The sequence below is a fragment of the Hemicordylus capensis genome, chromosome 2 (genome assembly GCF_027244095.1).
Source record: "Hemicordylus capensis ecotype Gifberg chromosome 2, rHemCap1.1.pri, whole genome shotgun sequence".
Taxonomy (NCBI): Eukaryota; Metazoa; Chordata; class Lepidosauria; order Squamata; family Cordylidae; genus Hemicordylus; species Hemicordylus capensis.
In genome coordinates, this window is record NC_069658.1 from 237,374,460 (window position 1) to 237,388,782 (window position 14,323).

Sequence of the window (14,323 nt, forward strand, 5' to 3'; positions counted from 1 at the left end):
TTCTTTTCTCAGTCTGAGTCCAATAGCTTTTAGTGTAATCACATAGACAGCAAATATGGAAAAAGCTGCCAACCTTTCTTCTCATAATCTTTCCTGAAGGCTCCTTTTCTATCCCAGGTTGTGACCAATTTTCTGGCTTCATCCCAGCAGGTGACAGTCGGAGGAGGAAGGAGGAGGCAAATCCTTTTGGAGGATATTTGGGAAGTGTAAGATGGAAGAAGAGGGAAAAACAGAAAAAGAAAACGGAAACAAAATGGAAGAAGAGGATTGGACCATTTGCTACTCAGCCTGGTGATGTCCATGAAAATGGAATGCAAAAAACAATGCAGAAAGAAAGAGAAAGAAGGCTGCAGAATCTGAGAAGGAAAAGCTTCAGTTCAAGCTTTAAACTTCAGTGGAAAATGCCCAGAGATGAGAAATCATATACATGCTTGGAGTGCGGAAGGAGTTTCAGACGGAAGGGAAATCTTACTAGGCATCAAAGAACCCATACTGGAGAGAAACCATATAAATGCTTGGAGTGTGGAAGAAGCTTCAGCACTAATGCCCACCTTACTGTGCATCAAAGAACACACACAGGAGAGAAACCATATAAATGTCTGGTGTGTGGAAAGAGCTTCAGTGAAAGTGGAACACTTACTGTGCATCAAAGAACACACACAGGAGAGAAACCATATAAATGTCTGGTGTGTGGAAAGAGCTTCAGTGAAAGTGGAACACTTACTGTGCATCAACGAACCCACACAGGAGAGAAACCATATAAATGCTTGGAGTGTGGAAAGAGCTTTAATGAGAATGGAAAGCTTACTGTGCATCAACGAACTCACACAGGAATGAAACCATATAAATGCTTGGAGTGTGGCAAGAGTTTCATCCATAAGGTAGCTCTTACTTTACATTGTAGAATCCATACTGGGGAAAAACCATATAAATGTTTGGAGTGTGGAAAGAGCTTCAGTGAAAGTGGAAAGCTTACTGTGCATCAACGAACCCACACAGGAGAGAAACCATATATATGCTTGGAGTGTGGAAGGAGCTTCAGGGAGAATGGAAAGCTTACTAGGCATCAAAGAATCCATACAGGAGAGAAACTATATAAATGTATGGAGTGTGGAAAAAGCTTCAGTCAAAATGGAACACTTACTATGCATCAAAGAACCCACACAGGGGAGAAACCATATAAATGTCTGGTGTGTGGAAAGAGCTTCAGTGTGAATGGAACACTTGCTATACATAAAAGAACCCACACAGGAGAGAAACCGTATAAATGCTTGGAGTGTGCAAAGAGCTACAGCAGCAATGCATGCCTTACTGTGCATCAAAGAACCCACACAGAGAAACCATATAAATGCTTGGAGTGTGGAAAGAGCTTCAGCGTGAATGGGAAGCTTACTGTACATCAAAGAACACACACTGGAGAGAAACCATACAAATGTCTGGTGTGTGGAAAGAGCTTCAGTGAAAGTGGAAATCTTACTAGGCATCAAAGAATCCACACTGGTGTGAAACCATATAAATGTTTGGAGTGTTGAAAAAGCTTCAGCGGCGATACATGCCTTACTGTGCATCTAAGAACCCACACAGGAGAGAAACCACACCATGCATAATTGTGTAGACCTCTATCATGCCTCCCCTCAGTCGTCATTTTTCTAAACGAAAAAGCCTCAGGTGGTGCAGCCTTGCCTCATAATAAAGGTGCTCTAGGCCCCTGATCATCTTGATTGCCTTCTTCTGCAAGTTTTCCAGTTCTACAATGTCCTTCTTAAGATCTGGTGACCGGAAATGAACACAGTACTCCAAATGTGGCTGTACCATAGTTTTGTATAAGGGCCTCATAATATTAGCAGTTTTATTTTCAATCCCCTTTCTGATAATTCCAAGCATGGAATTTGCCTTTTTCACAGCTGCTGCACATTGAACCAAGACTTTCAATGAGCTGTCCACCACAACCCCAAGATCCCTCTCCTGACAGCCTGATCTCATAAGAGTATATGTGAAGTTGGGTTTTTTTGCCCCAGTGTGCACCATTTTACACTTTATTTTATTCATTCTTTAATTCATTCATTCATTCATTCATTCATTCAATTTTTATACCACCCTTCCAAAAAGGCTCAGGGCACTTGCTAACATTGAACCGCATTTGCCATTTTGTTGCCCACTCCCCCAGTGTGGAGAGCTCCTTTTCACAATAACTCTTTGCAATCTCTTTTGGTATTCACTACCTTAATTAGTTGGGTGTCATCTGCAAATTTGGCCACCTCATTGCTTACCCCAACTTCTGAACCATTTATCAATAAATTAAGAAGCACTGCTCCCAGTACAGATCCCTGGGGAACCCCACCTCCTACCTATCTCCATTTAGAGAACTTTCCCTTTATAATCTCTGCTCTGCTTCCTGTCCTGCAATCAGTTACCAATCCACACATGAAACTGTCCCCTTATCCCATGACTGCTAAGTTTTCTCAAAGAGTCTATGATGAGGAACTTTGTTGAAAGCTTTTTGAAAGTCCAGGTATACTGTGTCCACTGGATAGCCTTTATCCACACACCTGTTGACACTCTCAAAGAACTCCAAAAGGTTGGCGAGGCAAGACGTACCACTGCAGAAGCCCAATTGGCTGATGGAAGAGGAATCTGTCACATAGTACTCCTATGTTATCATTATGCTCCTCTTCATAATGAAGGGGAAAGAAGAACCAAGGAAGTGCTGGAAAGATTTAAAATCATGATGCAACTTCAGGTTGAGCTCCTCCAAAAGCTGTTGTGATCCAAACGTTTCCTGCAAATGTTTTTAGTTTCTCTTTCAGTATTTTCTGCTTAGTTAAAATAGGAGAAAATGTGAGGCCAGAGTCCTCATAATAAATGAATACATCAACTTCTTTCCCTAAAACAGAGGAATGAAAGATGGATGACAAAGAGTCCTTGTTATAGATAATGTTACGAGCACATGTGCCATAACCTTAGGCTTTAAGGTAGCAACTCAGAAGCATGTGGAATTCAGGCCTGTGTCTGATTTCATTTTCTATTAAGAAATGAATTAAGGCCTGGACTGAAGGTGAACTGACACCCAGGTCAACTGCTCTGTGAAGGAGGAGGCAATCCAGCATTGGTTTTTGTTTTTGTTTTTTTGCAAATTCAATTTTTATTGATTTTAACAATAGCAATATTATCATTGACAGCATTGTATTGTGAAATGGGTACTCAAGGCCAGGCCTGAGCTAATCAATATGCTAAAATGTGACTCACTACCAGATAATGTCTGAGGAAGAGGCCAGAGGCTGATCTCCCCTCTCCTGTTGCAAGAAATCTATGTTAATCTTTGTCAGTGATGGCTCTGCTATGCCCAAAGGGGATTACTCTGTTGCTGTCTATAGAAATTCCACCCTAGGAGAACACCTGTAGATTTAGTCCTTCTACTAACACTTTAACACCTTTTGGGGTCAGACTGGCAAATCGGGGAAGATGCAATTTGTAGCTCTGAGATGCAGATGTGCTTTGGGCAATGTTCCCCCTCCCTTCTAAGCACACAGTTTACAGAAGATGAGATTCAGATCTCTCTGGCCTGGCCAATATCCTGAATAATTAAAAGACATTGTCCAGAAGGTAACAGCGTTGTCACCCCTTTTTGGGGACCCAGGAAAAGAGGAGATTTGAATAGATTCTATGAGAGATCAAAGGAAAATACACTATAAAGAATGAGGCTACTGGACAGAGAGTTAGCAGTCTTTTGCCTATGGGCATCTTGTGTCTACATTCAAGATCTGCTCACAAGCGATCCCAGAGTTTGCTGCTAAGCCGCGGGGCAACAAGCAGGAACTCTGTCCATGGACAGGAGCTGTCTGTGACTTCTACTGCGCAGTGAGAAGTCAAGACTTCCCCAGCCATGGTGCTCTGACTCTCAGCCGTGATCTGAGCAACTGCAACAACTCCTGTCTCCAGCCAGAGGCCTCGCTCCTTCAGCTGAAAGATCCTGCGTTCTCAAGTCTCTCTGATCCTGGTAATATGCCTCTACAAGCCTTGGGGTCTTTCTATCTTCCCCCCTCCTTCTCCTTCCCGCCCTTTTTTCCTCTACTAACTCCTGATCCACCCCCAAACCATGCCAGCCCTCAGCCTTCCTCCCCGCCCTTTTCCGTCTGTATCTGAATTATATTAGGCTCTAGGAAGATTTAATACACACACATATGGTAGTTAGGAACACTGGTTGAATATTGGTGCTGGCTAGGATGTTCTGTTTTAAATGCTGTAAGTAATATATTGATAGAGTGTTCTGCTTTCTGCTCAGCTTGATTGCTGCTGTTATTCTTTTATACTCAATAATGCCCATTGAATCCTTTTAGGAATGGTTTGATCTCCTTTCTTCCTTGCACCCAGATCCTACGTGGTCACTATATAAAAGAACTTGGTCACTTGGTGACACTATGGGACAGGCCTAATTTTGTATGCTAGCTAATGAGCATATTTGGTATATAAATCAGGCCTGGACCGTAACAATAACCTTTTATGATGATGACCCCCCCCCGCCCCCCGCCGAGAAAGCAATACAAATTCCATTTCTGACCATCATTGTTGTCAAGATATTTATGAATCTTTCCCCACGGTCATTATCTAGAGCAGGGAGGCCGATTCATGTCCATTTGAAATACAGAAGTAGTTTCACAACCCCCACATACTGGGTTTCTTCTTTTGGAGCCACTTGGTAGACAAAAGGGAATATCCTCTATAATAAAATGGTTAGGTGTGCGCCTGTGTCTCTGCGCCGGTGGCTTTCTCGGCCGTTCTGGGCAGGGCCGGCCCGGCAGCGGAAGGGCAACCGACAGTGGGCCCCGATACCATGGGATGAAGGTGGGAATGGGGGGAGCGGTGGCTGTCCGGCAGCAGCGCGCAATGACAAACAAGCGGCGGCAGCGGCCACGGCAGGCCGCGTGGCATGGCGGGCCCAGTCGCTGCCTCCGGCTGCTGCTTCACCGCCGCTTCCAAAGTAAACTGTTTGCTGCCTGGGAGGAAGAGCGGCGGGCTGGTAAAAAAATAAAATAAAAATGCAGGGGGGGGGAGAAAGGGCAGGGGGAGGGACAAGAGGGAGTGGGGCAGGGGGAGGGGCAAGAGGGAGTGCGGTGGGGGGAGGGGCAGGAGGGAGTGGGGTGGGGAGGGGCAAGAGGGAGTGTGGCGGGGGAGGGGGAGGGGCAAGAGGGAGTAAGGTGGGGGAGGGGCAAGGGCAAGTGGGAGTAGGGCGGGGGAGGGGCAGGGGCAAGAGGGAGTGGGGCAGGGCTAGGGGCAAGGGCAAGAGGGAGTGGGACAGGGGGAGTGGCAAGGGCAAGAGTGAGTGGGGCAGGGGGAGGCGCAAGAGGGAGTGGGGGAGGGGAAAGGGGCAAGAGGGACTGGGACAGGAGGGTGAGAGGGAGGGGAGGGTGAGGGGGGGGAGGGGGAGGGAGGGCAAGAGATTGGGGTGGGAGGGAGGGGAAGAGAGGTAACAGTGTGGGGCCAGAGGAGGCAGTGGGCCCAGCCGGGTGGAGGAGAAGGGAAAAACGTAACCCAACTAGCGCCCATTATTTTAACGGGCTTAAAAATACGAGTAGTTTTATAATTAAGGACATGAGCAACACATCCATAGCTGAGCTAAAAAGGAAAGGAAAATAGTGTTTTGTTTTTGTTTTCAAGACAAAGATATTTGTCTTGATATTTGTCAATATGGGATTTTTTGATATTTGTCAATATGGATATTTGTCAAAAAGGGATTATTAAGAACTACTGTGTTTACCCAAATACAATATGACTCTGAATTTAAGATTAGCCCTTTTTAAAAATTGAGGCGGAACACTGGTTATACTCTTTTTACTCAAAAGGAAGAGGTCTCAATTTTAGATGACCCCCTGATTTCTAATGTTGTTTATTATTTATTTATTGAATTTATATACTGCCTAGTATAGAAATCTCTAGCTGGTGTACAGAATTAAAGGATAATATAAAATAAAAAACATTTAAAATACATGAAAAAAGAAAAATCATAATAGATAACACATTAAAATTTAAAAATTAAATTTCAGTTAAAAGCCTGGGGAAACAGGTACGTCTTCAGGGTCCTCCTAAAAACAAACAGAGAAGGAGATGCTCTTATTTCAGCAGGGAGCGTGTTCCAAGGCCCTGGGGCAGCCACAGAGGAGGCCCCGTCTCGGGTTGCTACCAAACGAGTTGTTGGCAACTGTAACAGGACCTCCTCTCCAGATGATCTTAATAGGCAACAGGGTTCATGTTAGAGAAGGTGCTCTCTTAAGTACCCTGGACCTAAGCCATTAAGGGCTTTATAGGTAATAACTAGCACTTTCTATTTCGTTCGGAAACATATCGGCAGCCAGTGCCGGTCTTTTAGAATCTGTGTTCTACGGTCCCTTCGGGGAAAGCCAGAGACCAATCTGGCCGCCACATTCTGTACCAATTGTAGTTTCCGAACTATGTACAAAGGCAGCCCCACATAGAGTGCATTACAGTAGTCAAGCCTAGAGGTTACCAAGATATGTACCACAGTTTTGAGGTCATTTGTCTCCAGAAATGGACATATCTGTTGTATCAGCCAAAGAGGGTCCAGTCTAAATTCCTTAGGGCTATCTTTTCAACCCCCTGCTGTGTGTCAAATGCTAAGCTGGGTTTGGAAGTGGGCTTGTCAAGTTTGGAGTCCTGTGCCTAGACTTATATTTCAACTTTTGGTTGAAATTTATTTATTCCAGTTCTGGCCTAGCTCCCCTAATTTTTAAGGATGAACATTCCTCTGGATGCATCTAATTACTGAAAAGTTAAAATCATATGGGTTGTCAATGGAATATCTTCTCCCTCTGGGCCATGATAATGCTAAGGTGATCCTTAAGAGGTGTATTATTGATATGGGTATCCCTGGTGCCCCAGGTTGAGGCAGTGGCCAGAGGTGCCTTTTATTGGCTTCGGCTGATGCAACCAGATGCAACCGCTGGCTCAATCACCTTGCCCAACCAAAGAAGATTAGAGACAAGTCTGTAATGCACTAACTCCGACTGATCCAGTGCAGGTTTCTTGAAAAGTGGCCTAATAATAGCCTCCTTAAGACAAAGAGGCATCCTGCCCTCCCTCAGAGAAGCATTTATGCAGGGGCGTAACTACCATTAGGCAAGGGGAGGTGGCTGCCTGGGGGCCCCCACGCCTCAAGGCCCCCCCCGAGGCAAGTCACATGAGGCAAGTCACATGAGGCAAGTCACATGACTATATATTGTGAAGTGTGTTTGTGCATTCAGCGAGGGGCCCATTTTAAAATTCTGTCTCTGGGCCCACTCCAGGCTTGTTACACCCCCGCATTTGTGATATTTACCTGACCCTCTGGTAATACGAACTTGGGGGAGACCTAGAAGCCTTCTCACGATCAGTGAGAATGGCTTGCGGGCGGGCTGCGAGGAAGGCAGGTTACACTCACCCTCCCCACAGACGATCAGATCTTGCTGGCTCGCCAGGGCGGGCGAATTGCCCATCCAGATGCACACTGACTACTGCCGCCTGTATCTCTGGAGGTCCGGGAAGGGTGCCAGGATGTGATGTCTTGCGTCACATCCTGTACACGCTTTACACATATGATTGTGTTCCCAATTACTTCAGCAATAGGATTATTAAGTTTGCAGATGACACGACTGTGGTTGGTCTGATTACTGCTGGAGAAGGGGAGTCGGCCTATAGGAAGGAGGTGGAGAGGCTGACAGAGTGGTGTAGGGAGAATAACTTATTCCTCAATTTAAAGAAAACAAAGGAGATCATTGTGGATTTCAGGAAATGCAAATTGGATTTCCAGCCACTCATTATTGAAGGGATTTGTGTGGAACGGGTTTCGGTGTTTAGATTTCTGGGAATGGAGCTGAGAGATGACCTGACATGGGGAGCAAACACCAAAGATCTGGTGAAGAGAGCACAGCAGAGATTATACTTCTTGAGAGTTCTCCGGAGGACTAATCTCTCAAGTAATCTATTGTTGGTGTTTTATCGCTGTGCTATAGAGAGTGTGATGACTTATGGGATCTGTGTGTGGTTTGGGAGTTGTACAGCCAGAGAAAGAACACTGCTGTCCAAGGTTGTTAAGACTGCGGAGAAAATAATTGGGTGTACTCTTCCTACTTTAGATCAAATCTATGCCACTAGGTGTTATAATAAAGCTGTAGAGATAGCGCAGGATCCCATGCACCCTGGAAATGATCTCTTTCAGCTTCTGCCTTCGAGAAGGAGGTATAGGGTCATAAAGACCAGGACCAGCCGCTTGAGAAGTAGCTTCTACCCAAAAGTGGTCTCAGCTTTGAACGCAGCAAAACACAGCTTCTGAGGGTTTTTTGTATTTAGTTTTTAGAGTTTTCTAGTGGGTTTTTAGTGGGTTGATGGGAGGGGGGCGTATGGGCATATGTTTAGATTATTCTTGTTAGGTCCTGTAGTAGTGGTTGTAGATTCTTTTCAATCTCGTTGTTCTGCACAGGACAATGACAATAAAGATTTATCTATCTATCTATCACCCCTCCCCCTGTAGCTCCCATTACGGAGTGGTGCATTATGGGAATCCACCTCCCCTCCCCCAATAGAGGTTGCTCACCACATTGCAATACTGTAGTAGGTCAAGGTATTGTCCTGCTTTGACTTTTGGATCTCTCCCACTTTCAAGCATACAAATAATCCCCTATGAAGGTCATCTCATTCACTGGCACATCTGGTGGCAGCAGGGAGTACCTCCCTATTAACTATAGCACGACTCCCGTGATGGTGAATTTGTATATAGTGCCTTTCAGCAATAGCTCTTCTGACAGTGGCTTACATAGAAAAGTAAATGACAGATAAATAAGAGCCTTGCCCTTGTCCCAAAAGGACCAGTCTGAAAGGAAACATAAGGTAGGCACCAGCAGCCATCATGGGAGGGATGCTGTCTTGGGGCTGGACAGGGAGATATGCACACGCTTTCCGTGAATATCTCGTGGTGGCCATGAGTTCCCTAAGTTAAAGAGATCCTTTTTGTGAAGAGGTTAGTCCTGTATCTATCGCCAATACACTTACTTGATCCCCTTTTCCACTCAGGCTGCAACTTTTGCAACCTTAACTCTTTGCTCCCTGCACCCAGCAAACTAATTCCTCCTCTTTTGGGGGAAGAAGAACAAAGGTCAGAGAGGTAGAAAGAGACAAGAGCTGCACAACGAGCACTGCGGGTTCTTGTTGGACTATCGCCCTTTGCGGGTCACACGCATCCTGAAGGGGGTGGGAAGACGCTCTGTCTCTCTGCTCTATCATGCTTTGTCTCCGAGAGGAAGGGAATTGTGGAAAGCGGCGGGATCCGCTGCAGAGCAAATGCCCCTTTTGATGCTGAATGGAGCATTTCCTGGGTGGGTGGAGCTAGTGTCCATCGTGACGTGAGGCAGCAAAGCGACTTCACTTCCCTGCTTTTAGCCGGAGGCGCTCCTGGAAGCTTCTTTCACCCCGAAGTCAGAAGGAGCTGCAGCGTCCACGCCTCTCCCTTTGGGGGAAGGTGACCCTGGTCTTCTCCCGCGGCGGGAGGGGGGGCGGAATCTGGTGAGGTGCTCGTACATTGAGAGAGAGAGAGGGGTCGGGGGGGCGCAGAGTGGGAAAAGGAGGAAGGAGGGATGGAGGGAGGGTGGCTGGAGACCTCCAAGCAGAGAGGCAGACAGAGCACAAGGGCAGGGCGGCACATAAGGCAGGCAGCTGCTCGTGGGTGGTGGGGGCTAGGCTGGGAGGCACACTTGGCGCGCATGCATGGGTAGTTGGGATGAGCTGCATGGTAAAGGATCTCCTCTCCTCTTTCTTAAAGATCCCGCTCGCCAACTGTTGCTTAGGTCAGTGTTGTCTGCACTGACCGGCAGCAGCTCTCCAGGTTTGGGCCCCCTCCCCCGCACGCCCTCCTCTGGCCCGGCCGATGCCAGGGAATAAACGTGGGGTTCTTGCGTGCAGAAAGCTCCTGAAAGGGAGGAATAAAGGAGAAGTAGGTGTTGTAGAACGGTGAAGCAGATACAGTGGTGCGGGGCGGGGGAAGCCCAAGGGAGGACTAAGGGGGAGGCTAGTTCTGTGGCCCTTAAGGAAAGATGCCCCCCCCACACCCCTTTCCCACCCTCTCTTTCTAGTTCCTCTTTGATTCCTAGCATTTGTCTCCTTTTTCTCCACAAAGTGGAATTTGGGTGTCACAGACCTCCGTCCCTTGGAAGGTACCGTTTGGAGGCTGCTTTGGAGCAGATTAAAAATGGAAAAGGGAGACTCGGCTGGCCATGAAGCAGGAAAAGGCCCTGAGGCCAACCTGGCTGGGAGCACTGGGGAATTCTGGGAAAGGACAGAGAAGAAGATCCAGGAAGAGGACACCAGCAGCTCAGATGCACAGTGCCAGCGCTTCAGGCAGTTGTGCTACCAGGAGACCAAGGGGCCTCGAGAGGTTTGCAGCCAACTCCACCACCTTTGCCGTCAGTGGTTGAAGCCAGAGAGATGCACAAAAGATCAGATGCTGGACCTGGTGATCCTCGAGCAGTTCCTGACCGTTCTGCCCCCGGAGATGGAGAGATGGGTGAGAGAATGCAGAGCGGAGACCAGTTCCCAGGCGGTGTCCCTTGCAGAAGGTTTCCTCCTGAGCCAGGCAGAGGAGAAGCAGCAGGAAGATCAGCAGGTGAGAGAGCACTTCATCCTGGGAGTTGCCAAGAGCTGAGAATGACCTGCCCACCCCACCCCCTCTTCTCTTTGGTTAGGGGCCTTCTCTTGGGGATGGGGCCATCGCTCAGTGGGGGAACATCTGCTTGCATATAGAAGGTCCCAGGTTCACTCCCTGGCATCTCCAGGTAGGGCTGGAAAGGGCTCCTGCATGAAATGTTGGAGAGCCACCTCCAGTTAGCATAGACAGTACTGGGCTGGATGGAGGAAGGTCTGACTCTGTATATGGCAGCTTTTCTTGGGTCTGGTGGCTTAGCTCAGTGGAAGAACATCTGACTGTGTGCAGAAGGAAGGTCTGGGAAGGACTTGTATCTGAAATCTTGGAGAGACGCTGCCAGTTAGTGCATGGAGCAAGATGGACTAAGGGTCTCTAAGGCAGCTTCCTATGTTCCTGTGGGTCTTTCCTGTTTCTAATCTCTCTCTCCCTGTTCCCTGCCTAGGATCTCCTCTTCTGTCTGTTTCAGACGCAAGGACTCTTGACAGAAGCGGTCCCTGATTTCCACGAGGCAGAGACGGACCCATCGGACGCTAGGCAGACACCCTTGTCCAGGGAGATCTTGCATGAGGAGGGCAGTGGTGCCTCTTTGCTGGGTAAGGCGGGATGGGGCAGACACCTTCCTGTCCTCCCTGAAATATCCCTGCTCTCTGTGGTCTCCTTTTATGTTTCCCTGCTCCCATTTGAGGAAGATCCTCCTCTCCAGCCTCTCAAAAGGTTTTAATGATCTTTTGTTTCAGGCGTTACAAATGTTACTCACTGAACCCTTGGAAAGTCACTGCCAGTCAATGTGGACAATAGATCCAGATGGACCAATGGTCTGTCTCAGTAGAAGGCAACTTGTTCCTACAAGTGGCAAGGCTGCTCCATTCACTGTATGATTGCCTGCCCCCCTCCCCACCCCATTTGAAGAATTTGTTCTGCAGACAAGCAACACTGACCTCGTAACAGTTCAGCACCTGCCAAGGGAATGTTTGGGAGTCCACTGATATCTTCCCCTTTTACTTTGGAAAAACCGTCCAGAAGTAAAATGTCCCCCACCTCTCCTCTTCAGGCCTTTTCTCCAGCCTCTCCCCCAGTTTTAAGGATGTACTGAATTATGACAGTTGTCGACATTATGTGCCCACATATGCATGTTGTGTTGTTGCTTCTGCACAAAGCTAACATGGAGTGGTTTTTGAAATTCTCGTTTTTTAAAAAAGATTTGTGTTGGGTTTTCTTATATATTCTCTCTCTCATTCTCCTACAACTTCCCATCACTTTTCTGTCCTTTACAGGTGCTGGCATGACTCTGCCTCTGCATTCTCAGCCATCTCTTCCTTCGGGTGGAGTGGGAGGCGTTTCAGGACGACCAGATCAGGTATGGAAGGATTGCTGGGGAAAGAGGATGGAGGAGGGAGAAGAAATGCCTTGTTCCTCCCCAGGAGCCCATACGGGCAGCCACCCTCCATCTTTACTGGCCCCCTTATCACTGCTAGAGATGTGCACAAAACTGGAAACCCCGGTTCGGTTCGAGTAGATCCAGACACCTCCGGTCATTTTCCGCCCGTTAGACATCTCTCTGTGGTGGCTGTGGCCATTTTGGAGGCTGCTCCACATGCCCGATGGCCATCTGCATGGCCGGAGGGGGGGCATCAGGGTACCTCCCCCCCTGGGGCCATGACAGCATCCTCCGGAGCCCATCAATGGCCCTAAGTCTGCCATTAATTTTTCTTCAAATAAACCAACAAACCACCCCCCCAAGCTGGCCCTGGACCGACCTGGTGGGTTTAGTGCGACTTTGAGGCCTTGAGCCAGGCCAGTTCGAGTGCGAGCCAACTCGACCTTGAGCCAGCTCCCACATCCCTAATCACTGGCTTGAAGCCCATTATATATGTTCACAGGGTCAGCCACCCAACCTCCTAACCCCTCTCCTTCCTTCCATGCCCACCTTCCTGTATTCTGCCTTTTAGCCCTAAAAGGGACTGCCTTACAAGACTTCATTTCCTCTCCCTGCATCATCTCCCAGGGTTTCTACAGAGGGGAGGGACCTTTTAGCTCCTGGTGGCAGGCAGGCAATGGCTTTTTGGGCCATTCTCGCCCAGTCAAGGGCGGACGTCCTCCCAGTTTCCTCGTTCTCTCCTGCCTGCCAGCATGGTTGCCACTGGCTTTGTGCAGAGCCGAGAGAAGAACTGAGGGGAACATGGGTAATAGATGCAAGAAATCTACCACAGAACCAGTGAACAATGAGAAAGGCAATAAATGCAGAGGCACAAAGCAAGATAAAGCCAAACTACACAAATAATGACAAATTCCCACAGGCACTCATGTTACAACAGCAAGTAAATACAATAGTAAGTGCAGAGCCAGGAAACCCCCAGATGTTGATCGGCTTGGCACCCAGTCTAGTGAGTGCCCTGCCCTACTGGGCGTTGGGGGAAAGTCCAAATGCCCCTTTCCTTCTCAGCTCACCTTACCTGAACAGTTCTTCTGACTATTGCTTAGGAGAAACAGAACCGTGATGTGATCTTCAAGGGAAGAAATATGTTCTCCTTTCTCTCTTTCAGGGCCAGGTGACCTTTGAGGACGTGGCCGTGCATTTCACAGAGGAGGAGTGGGCTCTGCTGGATTCTGGCCAAAAGACTCTGCACAGGGAAGTCATGGAAGAGAATGGTTGGATTGTGGCCTCTCTGGGTGAGACTCCCTCTTTTTCCTTTAGAAGGCATCAGAAGTATCAGACTAGTTTGCTGTGATGGTGGCAGCATGGCAGTGTAGTCTACTTGTCAGGGAGGGCCGGTGAGGTGTACTTGTCGATGTCAAACAAGAAGCTGGAAGATCCGGGTCAGAATGTCCCTCAGTGATCCATCTCATTGGGTGGCTCTGAACCCAGAATCTCTTAGCCCAACATATCTTGTAGGGTTGTTGTGAGGCTAGGAGGTGAGGAAGGGTGGAATAGAAATGCAATTAATAATGGTAAAGAAAGAGGCTATTCCCACCACCAACCAAAACTGGGCTAAGGGATCCCAGCCCGGTTTTGGCCGGTCGTGTGCCGCCACGGGAGTTAAGAACATAAGAACAGTCCTGCTGGATCGGGCCCAAGGCCCATCTAGTCCAACATCCTGTTTTACACAGTGGCCCACCAGATGCTGCTAGAAGCCTACAGGCAGGAGTTGGAGATATGCCCTCTCTCCTGCTGTTACTCCCCTGCAACTGATTGTGCGGTTACCGGCATCTCGCCCTCTAAAAGGCCCTCCCCCAACAAGGTTAGCAGAGCGAACGCTCCGCTAACCCCATTTTTGTGACCGTGGGTTGCAACGGTGCGGCTCTGTGGCTCTCCCCTGACTTGGAGGCTAGAACAAGCCTCCTAGTGTCAGGGAGAGGGGGCTCTCCAGAATGCCCTGCACACTTGAGAGGGGCATTCTGGGACTTCTGGGGGCCTGGCAGACCCTGATCTCCATGAGGGAGCCAGTAATTGTGTGGGTGGCCAAACTGGCCGCCCAGGGTGGGCTTTCCGCTCATCTGTTGGGAGAGTGGGCCAAACTTGCTCTCCCTGCAGAACCCGCTAAGGCTCTCCACACTGCTCATGTGGAGAGCCTTAAAGCCTCCTTGAGGCGCCCCTGTCTGACAGACCCTGAGGAGGTGACACTTCCTCATATGGGCTCA

At 48.3% G+C, this 14,323-nt stretch overlaps 1 protein-coding gene and 1 pseudogene across 1 annotated transcript in view; both read left to right on the plus strand.

Moving 5' to 3' along the window:
• Window positions 1–4,336, plus strand: part of LOC128346285 (zinc finger protein 420-like) — a 43,168-nt gene extending 38,832 nt beyond the window's left edge. Inside the window, exon 7 of the mRNA XM_053299427.1 lies at window positions 449–4,336. Coding sequence (XP_053155402.1) covers window positions 449–1,532 — 1,084 coding nt within the window. The 3' untranslated portion in view covers window positions 1,533–4,336. The remainder of the gene's footprint in view (window positions 1–448) is intronic.
• A 5,356-nt stretch (window positions 4,337–9,692) lies between these two features.
• Window positions 9,693–14,323, plus strand: part of LOC128343875 (zinc finger protein 624-like) — a 36,519-nt pseudogene continuing 31,888 nt past the window's right edge.